General features: G+C 49.7%; 2 protein-coding genes and 4 non-coding genes across 6 annotated transcripts in view; 4 read left to right on the forward strand and 2 right to left on the reverse strand.

Moving 5' to 3' along the window:
* The first annotated feature begins 2,251 nt into the window (after nt 1–2,251).
* Nucleotides 2,252–2,323, forward strand: TRNAW-CCA. The gene has a single exon. It is a non-coding gene; the product is annotated as a tRNA-Trp (tRNA).
* Nucleotides 2,324–2,717: 394 nt separating this feature from the next.
* TRNAS-GCU lies at nt 2,718–2,799 on the forward strand. Its single transcript has one exon. It is a non-coding gene; the product is annotated as a tRNA-Ser (tRNA).
* A 235-nt stretch (nt 2,800–3,034) lies between these two features.
* On the forward strand, nt 3,035–3,108 carry TRNAT-AGU. The gene has a single exon. It is a non-coding gene; the product is annotated as a tRNA-Thr (tRNA).
* A 162-nt stretch (nt 3,109–3,270) lies between these two features.
* Nucleotides 3,271–3,344, forward strand: TRNAI-AAU. The gene has a single exon. It is a non-coding gene; the product is annotated as a tRNA-Ile (tRNA).
* Nucleotides 3,345–4,008: 664 nt separating this feature from the next.
* Nucleotides 4,009–6,036, reverse strand: BORCS6 (BLOC-1 related complex subunit 6). The gene has a single exon (XM_006761670.2). It carries the CDS (start codon nt 5,718–5,720, stop codon nt 4,659–4,661), a length of 1,062 nt encoding a protein of 353 aa, XP_006761733.1. The 5' UTR covers nt 5,721–6,036; the 3' UTR covers nt 4,009–4,658.
* Nucleotides 6,037–10,845: 4,809 nt separating this feature from the next.
* AURKB (aurora kinase B) overlaps nt 10,846–13,769 on the reverse strand; it is a 5,767-nt gene continuing 2,843 nt past the window's right edge. The window contains 5 exon segments of the mRNA XM_006761714.2: nt 10,846–12,013; nt 12,164–12,338; nt 13,143–13,251; nt 13,254–13,290; nt 13,409–13,571. Coding sequence (XP_006761777.1) covers nt 11,840–12,013; nt 12,164–12,338; nt 13,143–13,251; nt 13,254–13,290; nt 13,409–13,571 — 658 coding nt within the window. The 3' untranslated portion in view covers nt 10,846–11,839.

The raw sequence follows: 13,769 nt of genomic DNA on the forward strand, positions 1-13,769 counted from the left end.
CTACGTGGCCCGGGATGCCTCCGCGTACGGGTTGCTCTCTGCTGACCGCTGTACTCGCCACGCTGGTCTTAGGGCCCCGCCGTACCCAAGGCATGGACACTTTCTCCGCTTCACTCCCGCATCCCTCTGGCCTCCCACTACCCTGGGCCAGGGGAGACGTAGGGAACCAACGTGGAGAGGGGGCTGTCCCTAGGTTGTCGGGCCTTCGCTTATGGTCACGCAGCTCCTGCTTTTCGCTGCTTTTCCGAGGACCCCGTACCTGAACCTGCCCTTCTTCCCTCTGTAACTTACAGGCTTTTTCTCCTGGAAATAGAAGCCCAGGCCCTCAGAGCCAAGTTCCCTCAGTGGCAGTTCACCACGTCTGACTGTTCACAGAGGAAAAGCACGGCATGGAAGCGGGGAGACTGGGACCTGCTTTTGCAATGGGAGGCCCCGGGACAAAGAAAACGAGGAGGAGCCGGTGTGAAACTGGGGAAAGGGCATTCCGGGTGGAGAAGCAGCAAGAGCCCAAGTCTTCAGGTGGGACAAGCCCAGCTTGTTGAACAGAATCGAAGCCACCGTGTTTGAAGCCTAGCAATGGACGGGGAGAAGAGACCCAGGTGAGGCGGGAGGGGCGGATCGCTCCAGCCTTGCCGCCCTGGGGAGGGACATGTCAGATTTGTATTCTAGAAGGTAACGTTGGTTGCAACACGGAGCGTGGATTTTAACACATATTTTTATTGATTTCAGAGAGGAAGGGAAGAGCGAGAAACATCAATGACCGGGAATGGGACCATGATCTCCTAGTTCATAGGTCCATGTTCAACCATTTGAGCCACACGAGCCAGACTGGAGAGTGGATTTTAAGATTTTTAAGCAGAAGGCTAGTGAAGAAGCCATAAAGTTATCCAGGAAGGCCAGGATGACATTGGACCAGGGTGGGTCAAGAAGGTAGAATGAAGTGGAAGGAATCAAGAAGATAAGAAGGTCTGACCAAGGGGCTGTGAATAGGTGAGAAAATGGGAGGGGTGCAAGGATGACAAATTTGGGGCCCCAGCAAGCTGGAAGTTTGGGGAGTTATTCGCCTAATAATAGGCTTCCTGCCTAGAGGAACTACTAGATAGTAAGAATTGGGTTGTCACATTTCACGTTGTGAATTAACAGTGAGCAGGCATTTAGGTCTGTCCTGTGATTTTCCATGACCTTGGCTCACAGAAAGTGCCCTACAGAAATCTTCTCAAAAGCTTGAGTTTTGGAGCCCGCCTGTGGCCATAGGAGGTACTGCAGGTGACTGGGTGTACACTCTCGAACCCACATGTTCCCATTTGAATTGGTCATAAAAGAACTTAGAAAAAAATTTATCATGGAAAAATGTAAACATATGTAAAAGTGAAAACAGTATAACGATCCCCTTTGAGACCTACCTTGCTTCCTCTATACTTTTCCTCTCAGCCCTATTAGATTATGTTGAAGTAAATTCCAGATATCACCAGATAGGTTCAAATTGCCCACTCACACATATTTTGTTTTTTGATTTTTACGCTTTGCTTGAATCAGGGTCCAAATAAAGTTCACACAATGTACTTAGTCTCTCTTTTTAAAACCTGTATTGTGCCCCCCCTCCTACCCAATAAATCTCTTTTACTCTTAGGTTCTTCTTCCTCACCCCTCCTTCCTCCTAGTTTTCTTTTCTTGCAATCACCTGTTGGAGACACCGGGCCACGTATGGGCTGTGTTCTGATCGGATCATTTGACTTATTCCTCTGTGCTCTGTGTTTCCTGTGAACTAGTTGTCAGATCAGTCTCACGTTCAGCTTTCTGGTAAAAATACATCATGAGTGGTGTCTTGTACTTACTCCGTTACAGCAGGAGAGATGTAATGCCTGCTCCTCTCTCTTTCTGGTGTTAAATCTGAGTAGTGGGCTCAGATTTCGGCAACCAGTATGAAGTGCCCCATCACTTTTTCACGTACGGATTTTATTAATCAGCCTTTTTTGCGCATGTCCTTCCCTGACGTGCTGTGAGTCCTGGGTCTCCCAGGTAACCAGCTCTGGGTCACCGACGCCCGGGGAGGGGTCGGAGGGACTGCTGCGCCTGGAGCTCGCAAAGCCACCGCCGGGTCAGTGTGCTCAGCTCGCCCTACAACGCAAGTTTGACGCCGGAAGGTCAGGCAGGCGTTAGGCTCTTGCTCTTAGATCTCTGGGACCCTGACCACCTGGAAACAACAACATCCAGTGGTTAGGAGGAGACCTGACCAGCCCAGAGGCCGGTCGACCTCGTGGCGCAACGGTAGCGCGTCTGACTCCAGATCAGAAGGTTGCGTGTTCAAATCACGTCGGGGTCAAGCTTTTGATCGCTTTTTATTTCCATCATTTTTAACTATGAGCTCCAGCGGTCAAGTAGGAGAAGCAGCACCTTGTAGGGTCGGAAGGAGAGGTCTCCTGACGCGAAGCCTCGCGCCGTCCCGTGGAGAGAGCCCAGCAATCTCGCGTGCTTTTTGCGGCAGGTCCAGGGTCGTAGGGACGGCGCAAGTTCCCGATCGCTCAACCCAGAACAGAGAGTCTGGAGCTCGCGCAGGCGAGAATGTAGCTCGGTCAGTTCAACGTTCTGCGTATCGGCTCCGCAGTGCTGGGCAGGATCTCAAGAAATGAATTCGCAACATGTCTTTTTTTTCTTTTTTTTAATTGTGGAGCAAGAGTTCAGACCTCAGAGGGAGCAGACGAGGTTTCCTCGTTGTGGACGAGGTGGTCGAGTGGTTAAGGCGATGGACTGCTAATCCATTGTGCTCTGCACGCGTGGGTTCGAATCCCATCCTCGTCGGTCGAGGTCGTTTATGCCAAATTTTGTAATCCAAAAGTAAGAATTTCTCTTATTTTCCGTTTGCCCACATTCAATTTCCGTGTCACTCGTTCATTCTCGCTAACAGTTGGGGTTTTCGTCCTTTCTGCGTTTTCCGGTATGGGCAAAATTGGTTCTAAAATAGCACTGGACATTAACTTACCTGCTCTGGAGCTGACCTGGCCAAGAAATGAGGTTCCCACATACCGCAGCACTAGGCGCCGTGGCTTAGTTGGTTAAAGCGCCTGTCTAGTAAACAGGAGATCCTGGGTTCGAATCCCAGCGGTGCCTCAGTGGGCAGTGTCTTTTGCTAAGACTGCGAGAAGAGTAGCTTATACTTATAATGCTTGGTAATTTAGTCTTCGAATTCTGTTTCTTACTCATTCTTTAATTTTTCCAGCAGAACGCATTGTGAATTCTATATAGTATTATATGGCAACCCAGAGCACCACTGGCCGGTTAGCTCAGTTGGTTAGAGCGTGGTGCTAATAACGCCAAGGTCGCGGGTTCGATCCCCGTACGGGCCAGTAAATAATACTTTTTAACAGTTTTCACTGGTTGAATTTAAAAAGGCTCCTAGAACATTTCCACCCCCGGAATTCTTTACATTCAAAAGGGAAACTTGTTGAGGCACAGTTCAAAGTGCTAGTGTTTTCTGAAACAGGATGATAATAAAACAAAACTGGATGTCTTTCTGTGATCTCTTTCTAAATCTGACCATAACATGGTGGCTGCTGGAACTTACTATGTGAACTGTAAACAGAAGGGTGCCAGGGGTTGGAACAAAGATTATCTCAAACCATACATGGGGCACTGATCAGTGCAGTGTGGGAAGTGGGATCAGGAATGGAGCTAACAAGTTTCCCCCATCTTTCTCCACAGATAAAATGTCCAGTTCACCCAGTCCCTCCCGGACTAAGGCGTATTAGCATCTGAGAAGACAATCCCTTCCTTTTCTCTTCTGGAGCACCTTGCTTCCTTTCTGCTTTTATCGGATCTCTGGGTCATGTTTGTGTCCTGCAGTTCCCCTCAGACCTGATGCCTAAGAGCCGGAACGATATCCTTCCCCACGTAGCCTGGGTCCCCCACCTCACTCCCAGCACCTACCCCAAGGGAGCTCCACGAAAAAGACGGACCCTTATTCCCATTCTTTTAGGCTCATCAATCCGTGTAACGCCACACAGACACAGCTTCAGCCTTAGCAGCAGCAGCAGCAGCACTTTAATTCCACAAAAACTCAGAAAGTTAAAACTGATTAGAACACTCCACAACAGGTGGGCTTCAAAACCAGCAACAATTCTACTGAATCCTGAGAGCAGTGAGACCACTCCCAACTCACCCCCCTCTACCATGCAATGCATTCCTTCTAGCTCCACCTGGTCTGGCTGAAACGGGATGGTAGGGGGCCAGTGGGCAAAAGCACGAGGCTATCCATCTGCATGTGTGCCTCCTTGTCTGCATGGTGTGTGACCAAGGACCACTCAAACTCCCATAGCTCCTGGCACCTGAGATGTGATACTGGAGTCAGAGTGGGCACAGTGGGGGCTGGGGCCTCAGTTCCCCTTTCTTGATCCCACCCAGCATGTCTCTCAAGCCCAGACCTAAAGCCCTGGGTTCCCAGGGACGGTGCTTTAGTTAGAGAAGAGCTGAGGAAAACAACGTAGCTACAGATGGCCAACTGAATAGAAGCTGAGCATCATCACCTCCCACCAGGAAAGCCTTTAGATCTTCCCAGATACACCTGCATACGGCCCAGCGAGTGGACGCCGGCCTGCTAAATGCATCTTGAAGAGTCCTTAGGATCCTACTGGGCCCTGGCCTGTTCTCTCTCGCCCTCCTGGTCACTTGCACAGAGCCTCCAACACCTCCAGGGTGCGTCGGATGTCCCGGACCTGGCGCGCCAGCCCCTGCACCGGCTGCAGAGCCCTCTCCAGCTCCTCGCAGCGCGCCAGCAGGGTGTACATCCCCTTGATGCTCATGTCCACGGCTTCGCCCAGGGAGTCCACAGCGTCGCGGTAGGTCTGGATGCAGCCCACGCTCAGGGCTGTCAGCTCCTGCACCGCGCCACCCAGCCCGCGAAGCAGACGGTCCACCCTGCCGCCCAGCTCCCGACTCAGCCGCTCCAGGTCCCGCAGCACGTCCGGGTCGATGGGGGGGATGGCCGGGGTGGACGAAGTCGCTGAACAGGGCGGCGCAGGGGCAGGGGGCGGGGGTTGAGAGGTGCTGCTCAGACGGATCTTGAGTTGCAAGTTGTTGGCGACAAAATGGGTGAGGTCTCCCTGGCGGCTCACCGTGCCCTCCAGCTCCAGGGGGCTGGAGATGGTGGCGCGACGCCCGCCACCCGCGCCGGACTCCGCAGCCGCTGGGGACCCAGGGCCGCCGCCGCACGCCCCGCTCAGCCCCTCCAGGCTGCGGCTGTCCTGGAGACGGCTGGAGAACGATCTGCCAGCCCGGCCGGCCGTCCCCTCGTCGTCTTCCTCCTCCTGCTCAACATCCATCCCGCCGCCTCCCGGGCCTCCTCGACGGCCGATCGTTTCGGACACAGGCTTGTCCTCGGGCGGCTCGGGGTCCTGGCGGATGGAAGACCCGTGTGGGTTGTGCTCGGGGTCCGGCGCTCCCGGGTGGCTCCCGGGTCCACACAGCATCACTGTGCGGCCGAGCTCGTTCTCCGGAGCCTCCGGTCCCGGCCGGTGGACGACGCCGTAGCTCGAAGTCTCAGGGGCCGCCCTGGCGTGGCGGCTGGATCCTCCAACGTTCTCGGCTTCTTCCTCTCCCGACACCCGGAAGCCGGAGGGCGGTTCAGAAGGCGCTCGGCCCGGCCCGCCGCCGAAGACCGCGGCTCGCTGTCTCCCCAAAGTCAGAAGGTCTGACTCGGGCCCAGGCCGCCCGTGGGACGCCTCCATACTGCAGCTGGGGACAGGAACCGAGGAATTGGTGCGCCCGGGCTCCCGAGGCGTTGGCGGCGCCTTTAAGAGGCGTAGGTAGAGGAGCGCCGAGGCCTGCGGGCCGACCACGGCAAGGACGGAAACAACACTCTGATTGGTCACGGCGACCAGGAAGTCCCGGAAAAAGAGCTGCTATCGGAGACCCGGACACAAGTGAGAGCCAGCGGGGCGGAGAGGAGGTGACAGCTGCCGTCGTAGCCCCGCCCATTGAGAAAGTTGAGGGGGAGGACTTGAAAGATCAAGATCCTGAAATACCGGCGTCCGCCAGGGGCGGGGCTCCGACTCTTTATGCCCAAAGGGCCACGCCCACAGCCGTTGCTTAGCAACCTCACAAGTAAGGCTCAGACTTGGAGGACCTGAGAGAGATTGTTGGGATGGAAGTACGTAGTGTGTCCTGCTCGGACCATCGGAATTGAACCGCCTCTAGTGCATCAGGATGAAAACAAGTTCAGCAGAACATGAGTGGTTCGCACCGCCGTCCTCGGCTCACAGACCTAGCAGATGAACCATTCAAAGCGACCAATGGTGGACAGCAAGGCCGAGTTAAGGGCTTTCCTGTGCTCTCGTCACTCTGTTCCTTCTCCTGCTCCCTCCAGGTTCGAGTCTCTTCCCTTGGAGGATGGCGTGGGATTTTGCCGCTGGATAACATATTCAGTAAGTGAGTGTCCCTACATGCAGGCCAGAGGCCCTGGTACCATTCTGATCTCTCTTCCCCTTACTGGTCCTGCTGGAGCCACACTGGCTTCCTCCTCACGGTTCAGACATGCTCCCAACTTAGGGATTTACACTTGCTCTTGCTTTTTTAAAATTATTATTATTAAGTTAAAACTTCCCTAAGCTAAATAAACAGAAATATCAAGAGACAATTTTTACCTTGTAATGGAGAAAAAGACTGGCAAGCTCTATTCCATGCTTAAGTGTTAAGGTTCTTATTTTTCAAATAATTTCTTAAAACGCAATGTAGCTAAAGTTTAATGACAAGTCCTGTTATTTCTTGCCATATGTATTACATGCAAGGGTATTTACAATACTGAAGCGGCTGACACGTGTTTGTTGTCAAAGTGTAATTTGGGAGGGTTTTTTAAAACATTTTAAATGGTTGAAAAATAATCTAAAGAATATGAAAGTTCGTATGATTATAAGAAATTCAAATGTTAATGTCCATAAAATTTTGTCGTACAGCCATGTTCACTGGTTTATGGACTGTCTGTGGCCGCTTTTGTGCCACATGGCAGGTTAGTAGTGTCAGCAGAGGCCGTGTGGCCTGCAAAGCCTTAATTACTTACTTCCCGGACTTTGAGACTTTGACGGGTAAAGGTTGCCGCTTCTTGCATGCAGGCTGCTGGGAAGTGGCTCACCTCCTCCTGTTTGCCTGTCACTGTCACACACTGTTGGTCACTCCTGGGTGTCTGATGTGACGCATATTTCCACACATATGCACACTGTTTATGAGGCTTTGGGATACTCTTTTCAATATCTATAAAATATTTTTGACCTAAAAGGCCTGTACTACTACACAGTGCCAGGAGCTAGAGAAGGGTGAGTTTTGCTGCAATCAGGGACAAGTGTTTTGTGAAAGGCCCATGTTTTCCCTGCTACCCCATAAATGAACATATTTTTTTCTTTTTTTAAAAAATATTTTTATTGATTTCAGAGAGGAATAGAGAGGGAGAGAGAGCTAGAAATATCAATGATGAGAGAGAACCATCGATAGGCTGCCTCCTGCACGCCTCCCACTGGGGATTGAACCCACAACCCAGACATGTGCCCTTGACCACAGTCGAACCTGAGACCTTTCAGTCCGCAGGCCAACGCTTTATCCACTGAGCCAAACCGGTTAGGGCTATATTTTTTTCTTACAAACTGCAATCCCTGTATATGGGAGTTCAGTATGAGACTAGGTATTGGAACTAAAACAAAACAAAAAACAATTATTTTATTCCTTACACCAAAAGAATTTCCATTTTGATCACAATTTTATGTTTGGGGTGATAAAGATTTTTATTTTTTTATTTTTTTTTAAATATATTTTATTGATTTTTTACAGAGAAGAAGGGAGAGAGATAGAGAGTTAGAAACATCAATGAGCTGCCTCCTGCACATCTCCCACTGGGGATGTGCTACGCAACCCAGGTACATGCCCTTGACCGGAATCGAACCTGGGACCCTTCAGTCCGCAGACTGACGCTCTATCCACTGAGCCAAACCGGTTTCGGCTGGGGTGATAAAGATTTTTAAAAGAAAAACCAAAAGTCAAATACCATAAGGGAAAAAGATGGTAGGCTTGACAGCATAAAACTGAAAACACCAACAAAGAAAACCACTCTAAACTTTCTGTTGAAAGACAAAGGAAAAAAAAAATATTGGCAAAGTTTATGACAAATTAATACCCCTTGTCTTTACAAGTAAACTAGCAAAAGGCACATATATTAGAAAAAAGGCCAAGGTCACCAGGGTTCATCAATTTATTTTTTTATCCTCACCTGAGGATATTTTTTTTATTGATTTTTTAGAGAGAGAAAAATCAATGTGAGAGGAAAACATCGAGAGCTCTGACCAGGGATCAAACATGCGATTTTGTGTGTGTGTGTGTGTGTGTGTGTGTGTGTGTGTGTACTGGACGATGCTCTAAAGCCAAGTTTGATTAATTTCGTAACTCAACAAAATCATCATGGACTCAGGCTCAAAATAGGCTGCCAATGGCATTCTAGGCAGACCCTGAGGTGGGAACAGATATGGCATGCCTAAGGAGCTTTGGTGACTTGGGGAGTGGAAAGCCAACACCCCTGAGGGGGGTGCAGGAAAGTGGGCACACTACCTTAGTGCTGGTGGGAGTGTGAGTTGCCCCACCACTTTGGAGAGCAACTGGGCAAAATCTATTGGACATTTCGCAGGCGTAAAAGACACGGCCATAGTACAACACACTGAAAATAGTCTACGTTTCCATCAACAGAATAGCTTTCTTAAAAACCTGGGCAGTTTTACAAAACATCTATCTGAACTGTCATAGAGAACTTTCTAAGGCAGTGGTTCTCAACCTTCTGGCCCTTTAAATACAGTTCCTCATGTTGGGACCGAACCATAAAATTATTTTCGTTGCTACTTCATAACTGTAATGTTGCTACTGTTATGAATCGTCATGTAAATATCTGATATGCAGGATGGTCTTAGGCGACCCCTGTGAAAGGGTCGTTCGACCGCCAAAGGGGTTGCGACCCACAGGCTGAGAACCGCTGTTCTAAGGCATCATAAGGGCCAAAAAGAAGTGACAAAACAATACATACAGGTCAATACTATTTAAAGAAATCTCACATGCTAAAGGCAAAAATGCTGTTTTCTAGAAGTAGATGGATATGAATGTAAATGGAAAGGAAGAAGACTAGAAAGATGTTACCAAACTGGTATTAGTAGTGGAATTTCACCTTATATTATTTATGTGAATGAACTCATTTAATTTGTGTAAGTTAACAGTTTTTAGAGATAATACAGGGCTCAAACCCAACCCCTGGGGTAGTGAAGCCTGGAGCCTAAGAATTAGGAGTTGCAAGCACAGGGCATTTGCCTGGCAGGCTTGGTGGTGAGGGCAAAGGGGAAATGGGGCAGAGCACAGGTAGGGGTAAGCCCGTGTGTTTGGAATTTTTGAAACACCTTTGAAATACTTTTGGATCAGAGAAGAAGTCATCACGGTAATTAGGGAATGTTGAGACCTGAAAAACACAAAATACTGTACTCCATATCAGGCCTGTGTGATGCAGTGAAATGACACTTTAATGGATGTTGACAGCTTTAAAGTGCTCACACCGAAGGAGAACTTGGAGATGGATTAGTGACCTATGCATAGGAAAATGAGCAAATAAGACAACTTCAGGGACAGTCAAAAGCTGTACAAGAAAGAAAAATACTAGAATGCCACATGAGTCAGCCTGGCTAGCATCTCATGATAATCCAAACACCGGACATGGATCCTCTAGATTTGCAAGATGAGCTTAGAGGATTTTTTCCTTTATTCACTGCTCGAGAGCCTGGGATGTCGAAGGCACTCAATAACTATTGTCCAGTGAATAAGTCTAACCAAAAGCATGATGTAACTACATCAGAAGGGTGCAAGGACAGAACCTGTGAACATATACATAGTGTAGAGGGGTAAAGGAGTTCGGTCCTTAAATGTATAGCTGGTAAAAATAGGTAATAAATACCTAAAACTGAAGATCTATGAAATAGCAACAGAAGCATGTGATTTGGAAATAGATGATAAATACTAAGAGCAAAATAAAACAAAAAATAGCAAAAGATTTGGAATTGGCTATCTCAGGGAAAAGAGAAATGAGCAGGTTGCTTAAAAAAAAAAAAAAGCCTTAGAACATCATTCAGTTGTTCCTCTATGGGCATGTGTAGCAGATTGCATGGTGGCCCCCAAGAAGCTGTGTCTATACCCTAATGAACCTATGAACGTGCAGTTTTTTTGAAAAGTGTCTTTGCAGATGTAATTAAGGGCCTTGAGATCATTCTGGGTGGGCTGCAGATCAAATGAGTAGTGTTCTTATGACACAGAAGAGAGACAGAGTAAGGAAAGCCATGTGAAGACAGAAGCAGAGGTTAGAGTTTTGGAACCATAGCCAAGAAATGCCTGGAGCCCCAAACTAGCTGGTTTGGCTCAGTGGATAGAGCACTGGTCTGAGGGGCAGACCGAAGGGTCCCAGGTTTGATTCAGATCTCAAGTTAGCTACCTCCATTGTAGGCTCCTCCCCCACCAGGGCCCTCGGGGCACATGCAGGAAGCAACCAATCTCACATCGGTATTTTTCTCTATCTTTCCCTCTCTCTGGAAATCAAAAATCAACGGAAAAAAAATTTCCTCGGGTGAGGATTTAAAAAAAAAAAAAGCCTAGAGCCACCTGAAGCTGGAAGAGGCAAGGATTTTCCCCTCAAGCCCTCAAAGGGAGGGTGGGACTATGGGTGCCTTGATTTGGGGCCTCCAGAGCTGCCCAGGTAAACTCCTGTTGTTTTAGATCGCCAAGTTGGTGGCATTTTGTTACTCTAGCTCTGGGAATTCTGGGAATCGAATACAGCACGAAAAGCTGAGGTAAAATAAAGATTAGAACATTTATTGATGTATTTCATCACATTGATTGAAAGAGCAAATAATTAATACAGAAAAAACATTTGATGAAAGTCAACACCCGATACAAAACAACCAAACCCTTTGCAAAGTAGAAAGAGAATAGTCCTACCTTAACCTGATAAAGGTTTGTAAGCTATACTTAGTAAAAGCAAAAACGAAATCTTGCTCCACTTCTGTGATGTGTGTGTGTGTGTGTATATACATCATATATACATAATCAATGTGCTTGCTGTCAAAAGGCAGCATTACACCACTACTCCATTAAATGCGGAGTTTTAAAACTGGGCTACCCCACTCGCTAGTTGTGTGACTTTGGGCAGATCATGTGTCTCAGTTGCCTTGACTGCCAAATGAGGGTAAACCTACCGTAAACATCATCCTTAACAGTGAAACCTTAGTCAGGAATGAGACACCATCAGTGCTGCTTCTCTTTGCTCTCGTACTAGATCCTGACCAGAGCAGGAAAACACCACTGCTAGGGACAGCACTGTCCAGTGGCTCCTAGGTTGGCAAGGGGCTGAACCAGAGGAAGACTAGAGGTCAGACAATTGAGAGTGAGAAGTAAGAGGTGGGCAGAGGTCAGGCTTAGCAGAGTACAGCCGAGGTCCCAGCACCCGGAGACCCTGGGAGTCAGAGCAGAGGAGAGAAAAGACGGGACAAGGTGGCTGGGAGCTGACCAGGTTGGTATCAGAGCTGAGGGCAGGGTGCTACCCGGGGCAGTAACCCAGTACCCATCCTTGGCATCCCTGGGCAACTGTTCCCACAGGGGACAGCTTCATCCCCAGCAAAGTCTCCACCTATAACACCTGCACTCGTCATTACAAAAAGCTACAGCCTTTATTAAATAAAAAGGAGGCAGGAGACAGATAAGGAAACAATCCAGAGACCCCTCCTTCCAACCACACATACTATATACAGACATACAAACAGACGCAGCTGAGGAAAGGACAGACGATTCAGTGGACGGACTGAAGGGCCGAGGGGGGCAATACCCTCCGAGAGTGGGCCCGGACCCAAGGGTGGGCCGAGACCTGGGCCAGAGGCAGACGGTCTGAGGGGTTATGTTTGAGCAGCTTGGAGATGAGGTCCTGGGCTCCCACGGGCACAGAAGGGGGGAACTTCAGGTCCACCTGCAGAGGTAGAGAAAGGAGAAGGAAGGACCCGTTGGTTTCATCCTGGCTGCTTTTCCCCTGACTGCTCATTCTATTTGGAGGGCTAGGCCCCACAACTACTAGTACGTTCTTCACACTCCCAGCCCGACCCCGGGTCAGCCCCCGCACCTTGACGATGCGCCGATAGGTTTCATTGTGTGAAGCGCTCTCAAAGGGGGGGTTTCCCACCAGCAGCTCGTAGCAGAGCACCCCGATGCACCACAGATCCACCTTCTCATTGTGGGTGCGCCCCTCAATCATCTCTGGAGGCAGGTAGTCCAGGGTGCCACACATGGTCTTCCTCCTGGGGGAGGGGGGCAGTGGGCAGGGATCCCAGAACAAATGGCCTCTCCTTTCCTAGTTGCCTGACAACAGTGAGCCAAGACCCCAGGGTGCACAGGGATGCAACAGACCCTGGTCCGACAGGGCTTGTGGGGTAGCAGTGGGTGAAGCCATAAACCAAAGCCCCAGAGCTGGGTTTGTACCCTGCTCAGCATTTCCAAACTGAGGGACGTGTCTTAAAATAATCGGGTGAGAGGGCAACGCTCACCTTAGAATTAAAGGAAAAATTGGAGACAACTTTCATGCCCATCAAGCATGTCCTACTGAAATAAATCACATTATAGCTCCACTCTGCTATAGTAGGAAGCCATTAAAAATGATATGGGAGCCCTGACCGGTTTGGCTCAGTGGATAGAGCGTCGGCCTGCGAACTGAGGGGTCCCGGGTTCGATTCCGGTCAAGGGCATGTACCTTGGTTGTGGGCACATCTCCAGTAGGGTGTGTGCAGGAGGCAGCTGATCGATGTTTCTCTCTCATCGATGTTTCTGACTCTCTATCCCTCTCCCTTCCTCTCTGTAAAAAAATCAATAAAATATATATATTAAAAAAAATGATATGGGAATATTACCATGGCAAGAGGGCCCCAATATATTGAATAAGAAATCTGGGAATAAGAAATCTGGGCAACAAAACCGAGCCTCCTGTTTCTATAAAGATATTGCTATGTCTGTCTATATATTTACACGAGGACAAACCCCAATGTTCCTAGGTAACAAGATCCGAACCTCCTGGCCTCACCCGGGGCTGGCCCCCCGGCACAACATACCTCAGGGAGGGGGCGTGTACAGACCAACCAAAGTCCGCAATCTTCAGCTCCCCCTGGAGCCCCAGGAGCAGGTTCTCCGGCTTTATGTCTCTGTGAATTACCTTCTTCTGTGGCAGTACATCAGCGCGTCCGCCAGCTCCTCCATGATCTGGGAAGGCCAATGACAGGCGGTCAGACCGGGACAGACCTCCAGCTGCCAGCAGCACCCGCCCTGCCCCCAGCCTCAGGCCCACTGTGGGCGTCCCAGGTGCCCACCCCTTCCCAACCGTGGCTGTTCGCTGCTGGTCAAAAGTGCGGCTCTTCTGCAGCTCCTTGTAGAGCTCCCCGCGGGGGGCATACTCCAGAATCAGGTAGATCCTTCGCCGGTCATAGAAATAGTTGTAGAGACGCAAGATGTTGGGATGCCTGGGAGGAGAGACATAGAGGCCTCAGGCCACATCCAGGCATAAGGAAATGGGGATGATGACAGGTCCCGTACAGGTCAGAGTTGGACCAGGCTGGGGACACCAGGGCTGGAAGTGGCAAGGGAGAACTGGAGACAGGTCTCTGGGTTCAAGGCTCTGGCTGCAGTCGAGGGCTCAGTGGGGCTACGACGGTCTGGATGAGGTGGGGCCAGGAGGAGGGGGG

This window comes from Myotis davidii, unplaced genomic scaffold (assembly GCF_000327345.1).
Source record: "Myotis davidii unplaced genomic scaffold, ASM32734v1 scaffold37, whole genome shotgun sequence".
Lineage (NCBI taxonomy): Eukaryota > Metazoa > Chordata > Mammalia > Chiroptera > Vespertilionidae > Myotis > Myotis davidii.